The 15,010-nt window shown below is 43.6% G+C and overlaps 2 protein-coding genes across 2 annotated transcripts; both read left to right on the forward strand.

Moving 5' to 3' along the window:
* The first annotated feature begins 2,329 nt into the window (after positions 1–2,329).
* On the forward strand, positions 2,330–3,283 carry LOC115638074 (olfactory receptor 11L1-like). Its single transcript, XM_030539664.1, has one exon. It carries the CDS (start codon positions 2,330–2,332, stop codon positions 3,281–3,283), a length of 954 nt encoding a protein of 317 aa, XP_030395524.1.
* A 513-nt stretch (positions 3,284–3,796) lies between these two features.
* Positions 3,797–11,713, forward strand: LOC115638075 (olfactory receptor 10A7-like). The gene is made up of 2 exons (XM_030539665.1): positions 3,797–3,834; positions 11,089–11,713. Exons 1-2 carry the CDS (start codon positions 3,797–3,799, stop codon positions 11,711–11,713), a joined length of 663 nt encoding a protein of 220 aa, XP_030395525.1.
* The last annotated feature ends 3,297 nt before the right edge of the window (positions 11,714–15,010 follow it).

Here is a 15,010-nt window from a genome sequence, read left to right on the forward strand (position 1 = left end):
GTCTTTGACTCCCACGTGTTGGCCTGTGTAGGAGGTGTCCAGCAAACAGTAGAAAAGCTGCTCTCTTTTCCTTCAAATCTTAATGCCATGGAAATGCCAAGAACTCCGGTGAATTTGACAGGAGTCGCTCATGGATCCCAGTGGTCGATTTAGGCCTAGAGAAGGCTGGTGGGATGGCAAAGGAGGAGACACACAGGATCCTGGGAGAGGAAGAGAGAGAAGGAAGCTCATAGCAGTTTGGGAACATCCAGAAAAAAAGATGAGAGAAGAAGGGTAGGGAGAGAGGAGGAGGAGGAAGAGAGAGAGAGGGAGAGAGAGGAGATATTGGGACAAACTCAGATATTATCCTGATTACATAGATCTATAGATTGATATGTAAAATAACTCTGGGATACCCTCTTGGCAATGACTGCCCAATGTCTGTGATGTGATTTTTCATCAAGGGAGCAATGCACCATGACACCATCCTTGCAATATAATGGAAAGGGGACCCTGGGTCTTTACAGCTTAATTGAGAGACAAGTTCACTTTTCCCATTTCCAACCCTGCACTCCACTGGTCTACGATATACCAACCCTTCGCTCTGTCAGATAGAGCCTGTGATTCTTTTGTTGAAAGAATGAGCTCATCATCTCGTGTTTGTCAGGGGAGTTTGGGTTGCCTGGCAACACCCCAGCAGAGTCTCTCTCAGAATATTTTCCCAATGGTCACCAGAATCTGTATAAACAATTGTTCTGCAGCACTTGGAGATCCATGTAAGATAGTGACAATCCATTTCTGCGAAGGTGAGTTAGGAGTTTTCATGGTTGAAATGAATATACATTAGTAAACATTTGAACATAAACAGTCTTCATTATAAATATAAGAGCTCAGAATGGTTAAGGGAGTACAGCACTCAAGCAAAACAACAGGTATGATATATCAACCAGACAAGGGAGAGTTACAATAGCTCTAATTTCTAGCTTTGTAAAATAGTGAAGTTTTCACTGCCTTTTCCAGCAAATTCATTCCGTACCAAAGAATAATATTTTCTCTCTTGTGTTTTCATGACCATGAAAGAGATTCTGACTGTACATTCCTATTTGATTGTATATTCATATATGTATGGCCACCTGAGTGTGCTAATGCGTCAGTTTGGGTGTGCTTGTTGATGTGTGTGTGATTGTCCTTGCAGGTTGAAACTGAGATTTTCAAATACCCCTAAGAGATTTAGGTGCCCAAATCAAACTGAAAATCTATGGGATTTAAATGTCTAACTCCTCTGGACTCTTTCGAAGATCACAGCTTTATATCTTTGTATGTTCACATCTCTATGCATTCCGTTATACTTGTTTGTGGATCTGTAGACATTTGTTTGTTTGTCTGTGTTTGTGCATACACCATTGTGCTTGTGTGTGTGCATTTGTATCTGATTCAGATTGTGTCTATGCATTCAATTTTCTGTAAGTATTATTGTAGCACCTGGGAGCCCTGTAATATCCAAAATCACAAAGCTAAGGATGAATTGCATGAGAACTGGGAAGAAGGAATTCTTGGATGGGGGGATCTGGTGATGGAAGGAGCTTCCAGAGGAGATTAGGTGCATTCAGAGTCAGATGAGGTGAATCCATTTTATGTCTTTAGGAAACACTGTAAAACCTTTGGAAAAGCTTTTCTACTTTAACAGGAATGATCCTCATACTTGCAACACAATGCTTCCTCCTGGCCTCTGATGTAGGATTCTGTGACACCTACTTCAACTTTCTTCCTCCTCTCCCAAAATCCAAAACCAAGAAAACCTACCACGAGATGAACTGGTATCTCAAAAAGGGAGGAATGTCCAAACACTTTGAAGTCAACTAGGTACTTCTCTATTGCTACTGATTTTATGGGAAAGGCTCTCAGATGCTATAGAGATGGGTGGAAGGAGAGAGAGAGAGAGAGAATGTGTTTATCTCTTTGAGTGCCTAAATATTTGTCTATTTATGTGAATCTCAAATCTAACAACTAATATACTTGTTTTAACCCATGTGCAAAGTATGGTTAATACTTAATTGTAGTGTACTTATTAATAGTTATACCTTCCTGAATGCTCATGTTTGCTCCCTGGTTAAAGGGTTTGTGGGAATTCATAGAACCAATGTTTCAGGATCTTGTATCTTCCTAGTTTTATATATTTTTAAGTGACAACCAATTTTGTCTGCCTTAATTTTTGGGTGGTATCATAAGATGTTGAATTTATGATTATCGGAGGAGGAAATGGGTGTATGGAATAAACATACTGAACATCTCTTAAAATATACATTTATTTCCCTTCAATTCTAGTTCCAATTTTGTTTAGGCACAATCCATGGCAGACACAGACGAGGGGAATCAAACTTCCATCACAGAATTCATCCTCCTGGGATTTGGAAATCTCCCGGAGCTGCAGACTCTTCTTTTCCTCCTCTTTCTAGTAATCTACATTGTGACCATGGTTGGGAACATCCTCATCCTGGCACTAGTTGTATCTGTTCAGAACCTTCGCACCCCCATGTACTTTTTTTTGGGAAACTTGTCTTGCTTGGAGACCTGCTACACCTCAATAATCCTACCCAGGTTGCTGTCAAGTTTCCTGACCGGCAACAAGACTATTTCTGTTACTGCTTGTTTTGTACAATTTTATTTCTTTGGATGCTTAGGAGCTACAGAATGTTTTCTCTTATCTGCAATGTCGTATGATAGGTATTTAGCAATCTGCAAACCCCTGTACTACATCACCCGTATGAATGATAGGTTCTGCCTCCAGCTGGCGACTGGCTCTTGGGTAAGTGGCTCCATAGCGATGGCCACATTGACAGTGTTGTTGTCACAATTGACTTTCTGTGACTCCAATGGAATCGACCATTTCTTTTGCGACTTCACTCCCATAATAAAACTCTCCTGCAGTGACACTCACCGTCTGGAAGTTACTGCTTTCATATCTTCCTCCATATTCACCCTGCCCCCATTTCTATTGACCTTGGCATCCTATATTCATATCATTGCTGCCATCCTGCGAATCCCCTCCACCACTGGGAGGCAAAAGGCCTTTTCCACCTGCTCCTCCCACCTCAGTGTGGTGACAATTTACTATGGGTCCCTAATCATTGTTTACATGCTCCCAGACACCAACAGGCTGAGATCACTGAACAAAGTGTTCTCTGTCTTCTACACCATCTTGACTCCCCTGGTTAACCCCCTGATATACAGCTTGAGAAACAACGCAGTGAAGGAGGCCCTGTGGAAAGCTCTCAATAAATTGGTGCCCATCACAAGAATTTAGACAGCCTGGAGTAAGGCTCAAAGGTTAAACCAAAATAGAGCCAATCTCCAGGAGTCAGATCTTCAGATGATGCCAACTAGAAATCACCACAGCTCTGCCAGTTTTCCCCTGAAATCAACACAGCTCTGCCAGTATCCATCAGCAGGGAAAATGGTCTTTGGAGCGGGATTCTGCACAGCTCCCATTCCGAGGAGAAATCTGTGCTTGTATGAATGGTCACAATGCGGTCAATGAGAAATCTCATGTCAGCAAGACTGGCTTCAAAAGCTAATGTTTGCAAGATCAGGCTTTTCCAGAAAGAAAGGGTGGAGACTGGATGTGACATTCCCCAGGGTGCAATCTGGATAATAAAAGCTCATGTAATGTCCATCATTTTATTAATAATAAATGGTATGCACAAACCTTGTTATGCAAAATGGAGTTTACCAAATACTTTAATCCAAACACACTGGTGTAGATAAAACAAGAAAAGTTTATTAACCACAAAACATACATTTTAAGTGATTACAAGCAATGCGACACAAAATCAGATTTGGTTATAAAGAAAAAAGGTAAAATGCAAATAACATCTAACTTCACAAGTTAAAAGCATTTAAATCAATGGTTTTCTCATCATATTCTTTTTCAGTCCTACTGGCTAGGTACCTCCAGCAAGGGCCCTTCACCCCCAGTTCTCGGTTCATAAGATGTCATGGATGCCATGGACAGACAAGAAGGGAGAAGGAGTCATTTGGAGTGTCCTTTCCCCCTTTTTTATTTCTTTTCTTCTTTGAGAACCATCTCATGCTGGAGTTCAGGCACCAGCATGTCTGCTTTTTGACAGGAACCACAATTATCACCTTGTCAAAAAGTGGATTTCCACCCCACATTCTTTTTCCTGCCTGATGAATGGCCACTTAAACAGGTGATAGTCCTTGGTGACACCTGGCTGAGTCTCAAGCCTTCCTTTTGCCTCTGAGGATCTGTCTGGACTTGTTCCCTATTCTTAGAATGTGTTTTAGCATTGTTATATGAATGCATCTTATAACTTTACATACAATATTGCTATATCGACAATAATGCTCAGCAATGTATGATTTTTCAAATGATTCCTCACAAGACATACTTTGTACAGAAGAGTTCTGTAAAAGGGTGAACCATAGGGGTTCATACTGTCACAGTGGGTGGCCAATATCTCTGGCTGCGTGACATAACTTGAGGTGAAATGAGAAGACAAAGTGAAATCTTCGGAGGGGCACTTCTGATTTGAATGAAACCAAAAGTGTTGTACATGCTCATTGGCAACTCAGGACCTCATAGGAACACATCTCAGTGTTGATTGGTCGGGGGAGAGGAGGAACTACCACAGAAAGGCCTGCTTGTGTTCCACAGCAGATGCTCAGTGGGTGCAGAACCAAAATAATGTACTCCATAGTGCTACCCCTAACCAGTCTCTAGCACTTCCCCCCAACCAACCAGGCCTAAGGGGGCAAGAACTGATTTTGACATTTGGGGTGTCAAAAGTTTGACAGTGGGGGTGTGAAGAAATTTGTCTAGGTGTGCAAAAGATGTATTCTATAATGACATTGACACCCCACTTGGAGTTTCAAAGCCTCCTAATTGAGGTAGACTTTCACATGGTGCTCAAGGTCAATGAGAGCTGGTTGACTCCAAATCTTCGCCTTCGTATATTAATGGCAACGTGTCTCAGAATACGCATCCCTTTGCCCAGTGCTTCTCTGTTTGTTCAAAGCTGAACCCTTCTTCAGGGAAATGGAACCAATCACAGACTCTGTCCACCCGTCTGTGGTCACTCACAGTCATTGTTGTAGACCTTGACAGTATGGCAAAAATAACACTGCTCTACAGCCAAAATGCTTCTGAAATAAATGTAGTCCAACTTTACTAATTCTGGGTCACTGAGAACGAAAATGATGCTTAAAATTGTTGATTGGCTCTAGTTTTCAAGATATGCTATTGGGTCAGTATATACGACCCTTGACTTGGGAATGGCAGAAGATAAGTGAGTTATAAATGGAAGGGATCTCAATTGAAACCAGAAAAGACTAAAATACATCTTTGACTGGATCTATGAATAAATCTATGACTGGGTTTGGACAGTACTTGCTTTTTAGGCAAAACAATGAATGATGCAATCTGAAGCTGGTATTGCGTCATACATTTTATGAATTGCATCATGTTATTCCTAGAAGTCATGGATGATGCAATCATAACGAAGCTTACATCACTCTGCTGAACAAATTGCCCTATATCAGCTCTAGAAATCATATAGTGTCATGCTCTCTTATTTGTCAGTGTTTGATTTTGCAAAGGGACACATTTCTGTTTAGCCAAAGTGAGCAGAGATGCCTCGTACTTGTGTGAACAGTGCAGAAAACTTCTGCTATGTTTGTAGTGAAGTGACTTCTGCATCACAAAAGTGCAGTATAACCACTATGGTTAAGAAAGCCTATCACCTTTATTTTGGCTACAAAACTGGAGATCAGGACAAGAGGTGGGCCCCACACATATGCTGCAACACTTGTGCAACAAATCTTCGCCAGTGGTTGAACAGGAAAAGGAAATCTATGCCTTTTGCAGTGCCAATGATTTGGAGAGAGCCAACAGATCATAGCAGCAATTGTTACTTCTGCATGGTGCTTCCATTTGGGAAAGGTGTGTCAAAGAAGAAAAAGTGGACTGTGCTTTATCCAAACATTCCATCAGCTATACGCCCAGTACCCCACGGAAAAGGACTGCCGGTTCCTGATGCACCAGAATCATTCTCACTTGAGTCAGATGAGGAAGACGAAGAGGATGAAACTTCTGGTCCTGAACTATCAATGTCACAGGACCCACATTTTCTCCCATCCTCCTCCTCTGAACCACACCTCCTAACACAAAGTGAACTGAATGACCTTGTCAGGGATTTGGAACTACCCAAGAGTAAGGCAGAGCTGTTGGGCTCCAGACTACAGCAGTGGAATTTCCTGGCAGGCTATCAGGGCAAATGGAGCCCATCAATGCTTGCAGACTATTGCTGGACAGTGACAAGAGATGCTCCATTTAAGGAATACAAGAGACAAGCCAAGAAGCACCAAGTAGGCACTGAATAGGACTAAACTATATACAGAATAGTTTTTTGCCTTTTGTTTCATAATACATTTTATTTATATAACCCTTCTGCTGATTTTTAAAGTGTTACATAAACAGGACAGGTGAAATATTATCATGTAAAGCAACCATAAACACATGAAAAGATCTAGGTTTACAATTTATGATTAAAATTCTACTATCTATACAATATACATAGACATAAAATGTAAAAACTTAAATATCTTAGAAACAGTAGCCAATCAGTTGTTTTAATTGTTATATTTGAATTCAGCACATCAAAATACATAATAAATATCACATTTTATTTCTGAAGCAGACGACTTCTCAAAAATTGTAGACCAGTGTAATGAAGGCTGAGATTGTCAGTCACCCAACTCCTGTAGGCTTTGAATTCAATTTGGGTGCCTAACTCCATGAGTCTCCTTTGGAAATCCAAATCTACAACCATGGAGGGAGTGAGATCAATGCTCATATGCTCCAATCGGGACAGGAGCTCTATTGATATGGCCACAACAAGAGTATATTTGAAAATATGACCCCCTCCCTGAAGAGCTGTCAGTTAAAGAAGATAGTTGACCTCCACAGGAATGAGGAGAGTGATTACAACATTCATACGTGTGTCGAACCAGATCTCCATTGTGCCCTTTTACCGCAGAATCTGGACTCCCATCCGCCTCACACACTTTAACTACTACACCCACTCCTATCTCCAAGCTAGGAATTGAACCCAGAAAAGCTGATGATCAGCTATCTGCTCTAAACAGTCAATCTTCTTGAAACAGGCTTCTCTCCAATCATTAGAGAAGAGTCCTTACTATGTAATTCACAAACAAGTTTATAAATCAGAGGTTTCATTATTCTTACACCAGCTCTACTTAATAATCACAATTGGCAAAAATCACAGGCAAGAAAAGACTGTCTCTAAAGGCTGAGATCATTCCTGTCAGTGTCATAACTTTGTCAATTGCAAAGATCTAATGTCTCAGAGGGAGGTGAAGAAAACCCTAATCCAACAAGCATAGCTCTGCACATGAGAACAGAATTTCTCCTGTGGCTCATCAAAGAGATCAGGCGAAAGCTGAAGTAGTGACAATTCCAACACATTGTCCCACCAATCTGCCTCAGCCCGGCTTTGGGGAGCCTGCATCTGGGTGACCAGGCTGGCTCAAGGTCCATGACCCTTCAGCATCAAGTACACTCAAGGCCTGTGCACCAGTCAAGGCCTTTGCAGGTTTAGGCTGGGATATTCGAAGGATTGTCCAATTCACACTGAAAGTCACACTCAGTGGGAATGGTTTGGGAATGGCACTGGAGTGAACATCGCCCTAGCCCCTGGACACTGGTATGAATGGACAAAGAGGTTTGCAAATGACTTCCAAGGTCATTGGTGAATACATTTTACACACTGGGAACTGTTCTGAAACCCAGTGTATGCATTTCACATGAGACACCAAAAAGCCATCAAGTAGTAACAAACCGGAGTCACTCCTGCCAGGGGACAGATCTGAAGCGGAGATTTAGATATCCATGGTAAGAAGAGCTGATATCTCTGTAGGACACTGACCTTGGCTTTTGGGAGGTCGCATACAGCAATGCAAGGGCTCTGTGAATTTTGCTACATCCGCTCCCTGCCAATCTGCCTCAACTCTGTCCTTAAGAAGTCACTCTAGGGCTGAGAGGGGAGTTAAGAACTATCCATGGTCCAATGAATTCTCAGTTCCATCCTGAAAGTGCTAACAAGCTGAGCAATTAGTTCCCAGTGTGATGGTTTGGTCATGATGAAATGGACATGGTGTCCCATTACAGCCTAGTCAGACCTCACACCAGTTATTGACAAAAGTTTTTGGCCTAGCAATCAATTATATTTCTTCCTGAAATCTATAAATACAAATGATACATTTTCGACATGTACTTGTACCTGAGAAGCTTAGGTAAAGTGTCCAGGCTCTAAGGGCTCAGGTCTTTAGTGCAACAAATACAGCTTAACAGTGCTGAAGAATATGTTTACAGGAAATGCTTGGAGAACTGACAGTAAACCAATATTCTTCACCTTGATCAACAAGTACAATTGGCCTTGCAATCTGGACTAGGCCATCTCTGAATGGAAAGGTTGTTTCTGAGTTGCTGAGTTGATTTAATTGATCAAAGTGTTTACAAACAGAATGCAATTACTAGTTCTCCTGGGCACCCATAGTCAGATAGAACCCTGGGGATTTGATCCCAGCGGTCACTGAACTATATAGAAAGGATCTATGTCTGAGATTCTCTAGCAGAGAAGCTTCTCTGCTGCAGGTTAATGGGTTTCAGAAACAAAGCTGTGGATCACAAGTGGGAAGGTAAGTACGAGACAGTTTGGGGCGTTTTCCTATGATAGTGTTATGGTCCCAAGATCATTTTCTGAGCCATCAGCACCTGAATTGTCTCTCTCTCTCTCTCTCTCTCTCTCTTTCTCTCTCTCCCCTCACTCTAACATACACTTATGGATCTAATCTACAGAACTGTCCCTCATCTCTTTCTCTCGGTCTTATACAAGATATTGAGCATCATGTCAAGCTATCAAGGTAACTCTGGGCTGAAATAAATTTGTTAGTGTGTAAGTTGCCACAAGTACTCCTGTTCTTTTTTCTGGGCTGTTAGTTGTTGGTTTGGCTAATGCTTTTCTCTCAGCACTCTGGGATCTCTTTCTCACTCACGGAATGGCACTGTAGGAGGTAGCGAAGCGGGGACTAGTGTGAGGGTGCTCTTTAATCATTATTCACAGGGCTGCAAAGCTGTCACAGCAGGAAAGAAGTCAGAATGATTTTACCATTAATTCGTGACTTTTTGGTGTGTCTCCATGACTCACGCCGCAGTGGGGACTCCTGCAGCTCTGGTCCCTCTGGACTGGGCTCAGCTTCCCACTCCAGGCATTGTGACCAAGTGCGCGGGGTCGCAGTGCCTCTCAGGTGTGGGCCGACTGCCCCTCTGAAGCAGACACAACAGCTGCCGATATTCCTGAGGTAAGTGTGGGACAGGGTGTCAGAATCAACAGGCAGCCGGCTGAAGTAGGAGCAAATGCAGGCTGGGAAAGGAGCTGGCTAGCTTAGAAACAGGCACAGTGCAGGAGCAGGAGGCAGGGCCGGCTGATGCGGACTTCCCCTCTGCACAGGGCTGGGGTCAGGGCTGTGGTGCACAGGGCTGCTCCGGGAGGATGATGCCACCTCCCAAAGCTGCCACTAAATCCCTGGCTGTTAGCAAATTTATTGAGACTGCCATCCTGTGATTCTGGATAGAAAATGCCATGACAAATCTGCAGCCCTAATTATTAACAGTGTGCCTGGTTGTGCCACGGGTGAGGTGTGTCTGTACCTCACAATGGATCAGATGTTTCACCCTGAGGCCCTGTATGCCCACCTAGCCACAGAGGGTACAGCTACCCAGCAAATAATACCCCCTGGCACCGAGTCTCAGAGCCCGGGACAAATGCCTGGGGAATGTAGGGCTCACGCTAAGTGTGGGAATAGGACAATACAGACATTATTGGGCTCTGCCCTACCAAGCACTCTGGGTTTTTGAGCCCAGCCCCAGCCGGAGTGGGAACTTCTACACTGATGTTTTTAATCCTGCAACGTGAGTTCTGTCAGCACAAATCAGTGGATGAAGGATCTGACGTTTGGTACTGCAGGTTTTTATGTGCGTTGAGTTACGCAGAGAGAGGGGATCCTCGCAAAGAGCTACCCAGCAGCTTCTGCTTCAGTATCATGAAGAGAAAGGGCCAGAGCCCATGGCTTCAATGGCTCCTGCACATTCTTGTGGGAAGCACCCAAACCAGTTTCAACAGGGTGCGTCAGTTCGGGAGCCAGATTCAGAACTGGACAGACACACGGTGGCGCTGCATTTGCTAGGAGAATGTAAGGAAAAGAAAACACCGTCTGCCTGAACTGCCTGCCCCAGCCAGCCCTGCAGGGTTGTGGGAATTAGGTGCACAAGGCAGTGTGTGTGGGTCCTACTCTCAGTGTGTGTTTCTACACTTATCACATTCCAGCAGCACAGCTGCACTGATACAGTGCTTCAGTGTAGCCCCTCGCTGAAGCTATGGCCGGGGTCCTTACATGTGCATTGGTAATTGATCACTCTGAGACATAGCCACTCGGTCAATGGAAGAGCTCTTCTGTCCACCCAGTGCCATCTACACAGCAGGCTAGATCAGCTAAGATACATTGCGATAGGGTGTGGAGTTTTCACACCCCTGAGTCACATGTCTTGGTTGGTCCCACTTTTTAGTGTAGAACAAGCAGGAGAAGAAAACTCACAAGATGTCAGCCAGAGATGAATAAGATCCAAGAGACAGAACAGCTGATCTGTGTGTATTCAGAGAGATGAGAGAGGGGATGGGGTGAAGCTCACTGTTTAACTGTGACTTTATCTATCTATCTATCTATCTATCTATCTATCTATCTATCTATCTATCTATCTATCTATGTGATACCATGAAAGCTTCGAGGTATCTAAATACCTATGTGACCTCCACAGGAGATAGCTATGGAGAGAAACCTAACTGCAGTGACAGAGTTTATCTTTCTGGGATTCTCAGACCTCCAGGATCTGCAGCCCCTTCTCTTCGTCCTTGTCTTACTCATCTACCTCATCACCTTGATTGGAAATGGCCTTATAATCTCTGTCATGGTGGCTGACCTGGCCCTCCACATCCCCATGTAATTCTTCCTCAGGAACTTGTCAGTCTTGGAGATCTGCTACACTTCGGTCATAATCCCTAAGACCTTGACCAACCTGCTGTCAGAGCGGCAGACTATCTCTTTCCTAGGCTGTGTAGTCCAGATGTACTTCTTCATTTTCTTTGGTAGCACGGAGTGTGGCCTGCTGGCCATTATGTCCTATGACCGGTACGTCGCCATATGCTACCCTATACCTTACTCACTCATCATGAACAGAAAGGTCACCATTAGCTTGGCAATTGCAGTGTCGATTGCGAGCATTGTGGTATCATGTGAGCAAACGGTGGCCATCTTCACCTTACCCTTCTGCAGGTCAAATAAAATCAATCATTTCTTTTGTGAAGTCCTCCCAATACTTCGATTGATAAGCACTGACACATCCCTCATCAAGGCCATTCTTGCCTTCCTCGCTGTGGCAGTCATAGTCGACCCCTTCCTCTTGATCATCACCTCCTATGCCAGCATCATCTGCGTAATCCTGAAGATGCGCTCAGGTGAAGGGAGACGCAAAGCCTTCTCCACCTGCTCCTCACACCTGATCACAGTCACTTTGTTCTATGGCAGCCCTTTCATCACCTACATGAGGCCCAGTTCCAATGGCTCCATGGACATCGATTGAGCAATTTCCCTCTTCTATACGATCATCACTCTGACATTCAACACCATAATATACAGCCTGAGGAACAAAGAAGTGAGGGAGGCTCTGAGGAAACTCTTCGCCAGGAGTACGATTTCTTTGTTTTCATAAAAAATAGTTTGTTTTCCTGGTCATTGAGCCACATGGAAATGTCTCAACTTGGGGAGTATCACAAAGGGGAAAATGTCTGTGTCATTGTTTAGAAATGTCATATCTGACTTGGTTTCCCTTTTCAAGTTCATATTGCGGCCAACTGAATGAATAAAGTCAAATCAAAGGAGATTGTAAAGTGAGCTGGTAAGGAAGCCATCGTGGAAAACAACCACTCAGATAAGTCAGTTTATGATCTATCCATTTCAGGAGGTGAAAACAACAATATCTGGGTCATCAGTTGCATCATCTCGGTTAAGTTTTTTTTTCTCTTCGCAAGGCTAAGTCTGAGATAAAAAAACCCTGAAGGGTTAAAAAGTGGTCGACTCTCCTGGAAGCTGACAGGAAAATGGTCCACCCAGGGAGAAGTAACCCAGAGACCCAGTCAGATAATAGTAAGATGACAGGGTTCCCACCTCAGTAAGAAGTGGAGGCATGAGCTGGCAACATAAAAGATATGTTCTCAGGGAACTAGGGAAGGGTCTCAGAAAGGGGACAACTTTCACAGAGTCCACATTCAATATCTGAATGTATTTTATTACAGTCTTGCTTCAGGAAAGATGTGGACAAATGGAAGAGTCCAGAGGAGAACAACAAAAATGATCAAAGGTTTAGAAAGCCTAAACTATGTAGAAAAGTGAAAACAACTGGGCATGTTTTGTCTTAAGAAAAAAAAGTACTTAAACTCTGGAATAGGCTTCCAAAGAAGGTTGTGGAATCACCTTCTTTGGAGGATTTCAAGAACAGTTTGGACAAACACCTGTCAGGGATGGTCTAGTTTTACTTGATCCTGCCTCAGTGCAGGGGCTGGACTTGACTTCTGGATGTCCCTTCCAGCCTGATGTTTCTATGACTACAATTGTAACCATAAGACCCAACTCCTGAGACCCTTCTTGAATTTAATCAGGCGATACCCCCATTGACTTCATAGACTTTGGTTTTCTTAGCAACCTAAAGGGTTTAGCTACTGAATTTCCACTGACTTCCACATGGAAAATGAGGGGATTTTCACAGACAGGGTGGCACCCTACTTTCATGGATGTACAATAGGGTTTGGGCACCAAATACCCTTAGTCCATTTTGAAAATGCCAGTCCAAATCACTATTGATCATTGATATCTGTCATTGACAATGGAAATTCATACTCAGATCAATGTCAATGGGAGAAATACTTACTCTCAACTCTCTCTGTGTATGACTTTTTCTTTGAGTCTAGCGGGACATTTTCAAAGACACAGAAGGTGGCTAGAATCATAGAACCACAGGTGTAGAAAGAACCACAAGGATCACCTAATCTAACCCCTGCCAAGATGCAGGATTTGTTGTGTCTAAGCCATCCAAGACAGATGGCAATGAAGCCTCTGGGACCTATATTTGATTGAAAGGCAACTGTAATTTCCAATGATAAATATAATAAAGAAATAAAATAAGTGGGAAATGGACCCATTTGAAAGTCATTATTCTAATTAAATTGCTCTGTATCATCTAGCTCTGTGTCTACCCATCAAATCTACATTAATTTGACATTTAAAATAACCAACACTTATATAACACTTTTCTTTTGTTTTCCTTTCTCTTTTTGTGTGTGGGGGGGAATAAAAAATGTGCAGAAATTTGTCCATGGTCATGAAATACCATATTTGCTTCTGCTGCTCCATAGCAAGGTCATAGAGTTACGTTTGCTTTGGGAATTTGAATTATGATGAAAGTCATGATCTTCTGTAATTAAAACTTCAACCTCAATGCCATAGTTACATGTTGTCATCCTTTTTTACAAAAAGTTCCTTTTTGAACCAACTCCGGTAGAGGGACTAAACTCTAGTATCTAACATTGAGTCTGACGCTCACACAGCCACACTGGGCATAATTTTTCAGTCACATATGTTGATGTGAGTCCTCTGACATCACTGGAATTATCTGACATTGCACTACGATGAGAATCAATCCGTCTTTGTTTTGTGTTGCTTGTCACCATATTAAGTCTTGAGCAGACCTAAAGCAAAGTCATCATTTCCCCAGCCTCTCTTTGCAGACAGGTTCCTAAGTGCCATCGGCAGGGGGGCACCTCCCTCTGCTTGAGATTCTCAGCTGCCAATCATCCCTTGGTGTTAGGCATTGATATCATTTTGGACAGGGCAAGAAGAGCTCCCTGCTCACTTTTAGCCCAGCAGTTCGGATACTCACCTGGGATGTGGAAACCTCTGGTTCAAGACCCACTCTCCCGCATATGAAGTAGAGAAGAAATTTGATCAGTGACCTTCCACCTCTCATTTAAATGCCATAGACAGTGGGCTGTGGGATATTCTGAGGCATGGTCACCTCAGTCTCTCCTCTTGAAGCTCCTGCACTGTGGCTAACTAATTTAAACAGGGGTATTGGAGCAGGGAGAGTGGGCCTTGGGTCTGCCAGGTGAGAGCTCCAACCCCCAGGCTTTGCAGAGTCATTCTTAGGTTTGCTTCTCTGTCTCTTCCCCCAATGAATCTTTCACAATGGAACAGCTTCCGCAGGAGAGGGATCCCACATCGGACTCTTCCATTGCCCAGTGGTTCCAGCACCCACCTGAGAGGTGGCAGAGCTCTGTTCAAATGCTTCTTGTTGTCAGGCAGGGGAAGGGACTTGAATGAGGGGATCTCCTCCATCCCAGGTGAGTTTAGGCACCTACAGGGTTCAGCGGCAGCTGAACAGGGTTTTGATTCTGGGATTTAGGACCCTAAACTGGCAGTTAGCACCTAGATCCATTGGTGGATCTGGATCCCAGGCTCCCTGTACAATATATGGGGAGAAAACAGGACTGCACAAAAGCCGACAAGCTGAACGGGGAGCCACCAGCCAAGCACTGAGCAATTTGAGCAGTCACTCAGGCGAGATTTGGCTTCAAAGCCCCCCTTTGCCTGATGTGCAGCACCAATTTGGCTCCAGGCCCACCACCTCTTAGGAAAGGGTCCTGATCACTACTATGGAAATCAGGGGTGGGTGCCTCTCCATCCCTCTTGTTGAAACTGTCCCACTTTCTGCCCAAAATTAAAAGCCCAGTGAACACTTAGATTTAGCCATGTTGCTCGGCGGTGTGAAAAATTCACACCAGGGAGTGATATATTTAAGCCGACCAAAGCCCCCACTGGGAAAACT

This window comes from Gopherus evgoodei, chromosome 21 (genome assembly GCF_007399415.2).
Source record: "Gopherus evgoodei ecotype Sinaloan lineage chromosome 21, rGopEvg1_v1.p, whole genome shotgun sequence".
Classification (NCBI taxonomy): Eukaryota; Metazoa; Chordata; order Testudines; family Testudinidae; genus Gopherus; species Gopherus evgoodei.

Bases quoted from the DNA above. Each gene is read 5' to 3' on its own strand.
- LOC115638074 (XM_030539664.1), top strand. From the start codon at position 2,330: ATGGCAGACACAGACGAGGGGAATCAAACTTCCATCACAGAATTCATC.
- LOC115638075 (XM_030539665.1), top strand. From the start codon at position 3,797: ATGCGACACAAAATCAGATTTGGTTATAAAGAAAAAAG. The intron at 3,835-11,088 runs GTAAAATGCAAA...ATTCTTCCTCAG, and splicing joins TTTGGTTATAAAGAAAAAAG to GAACTTGTCAGTCTTGGAGA.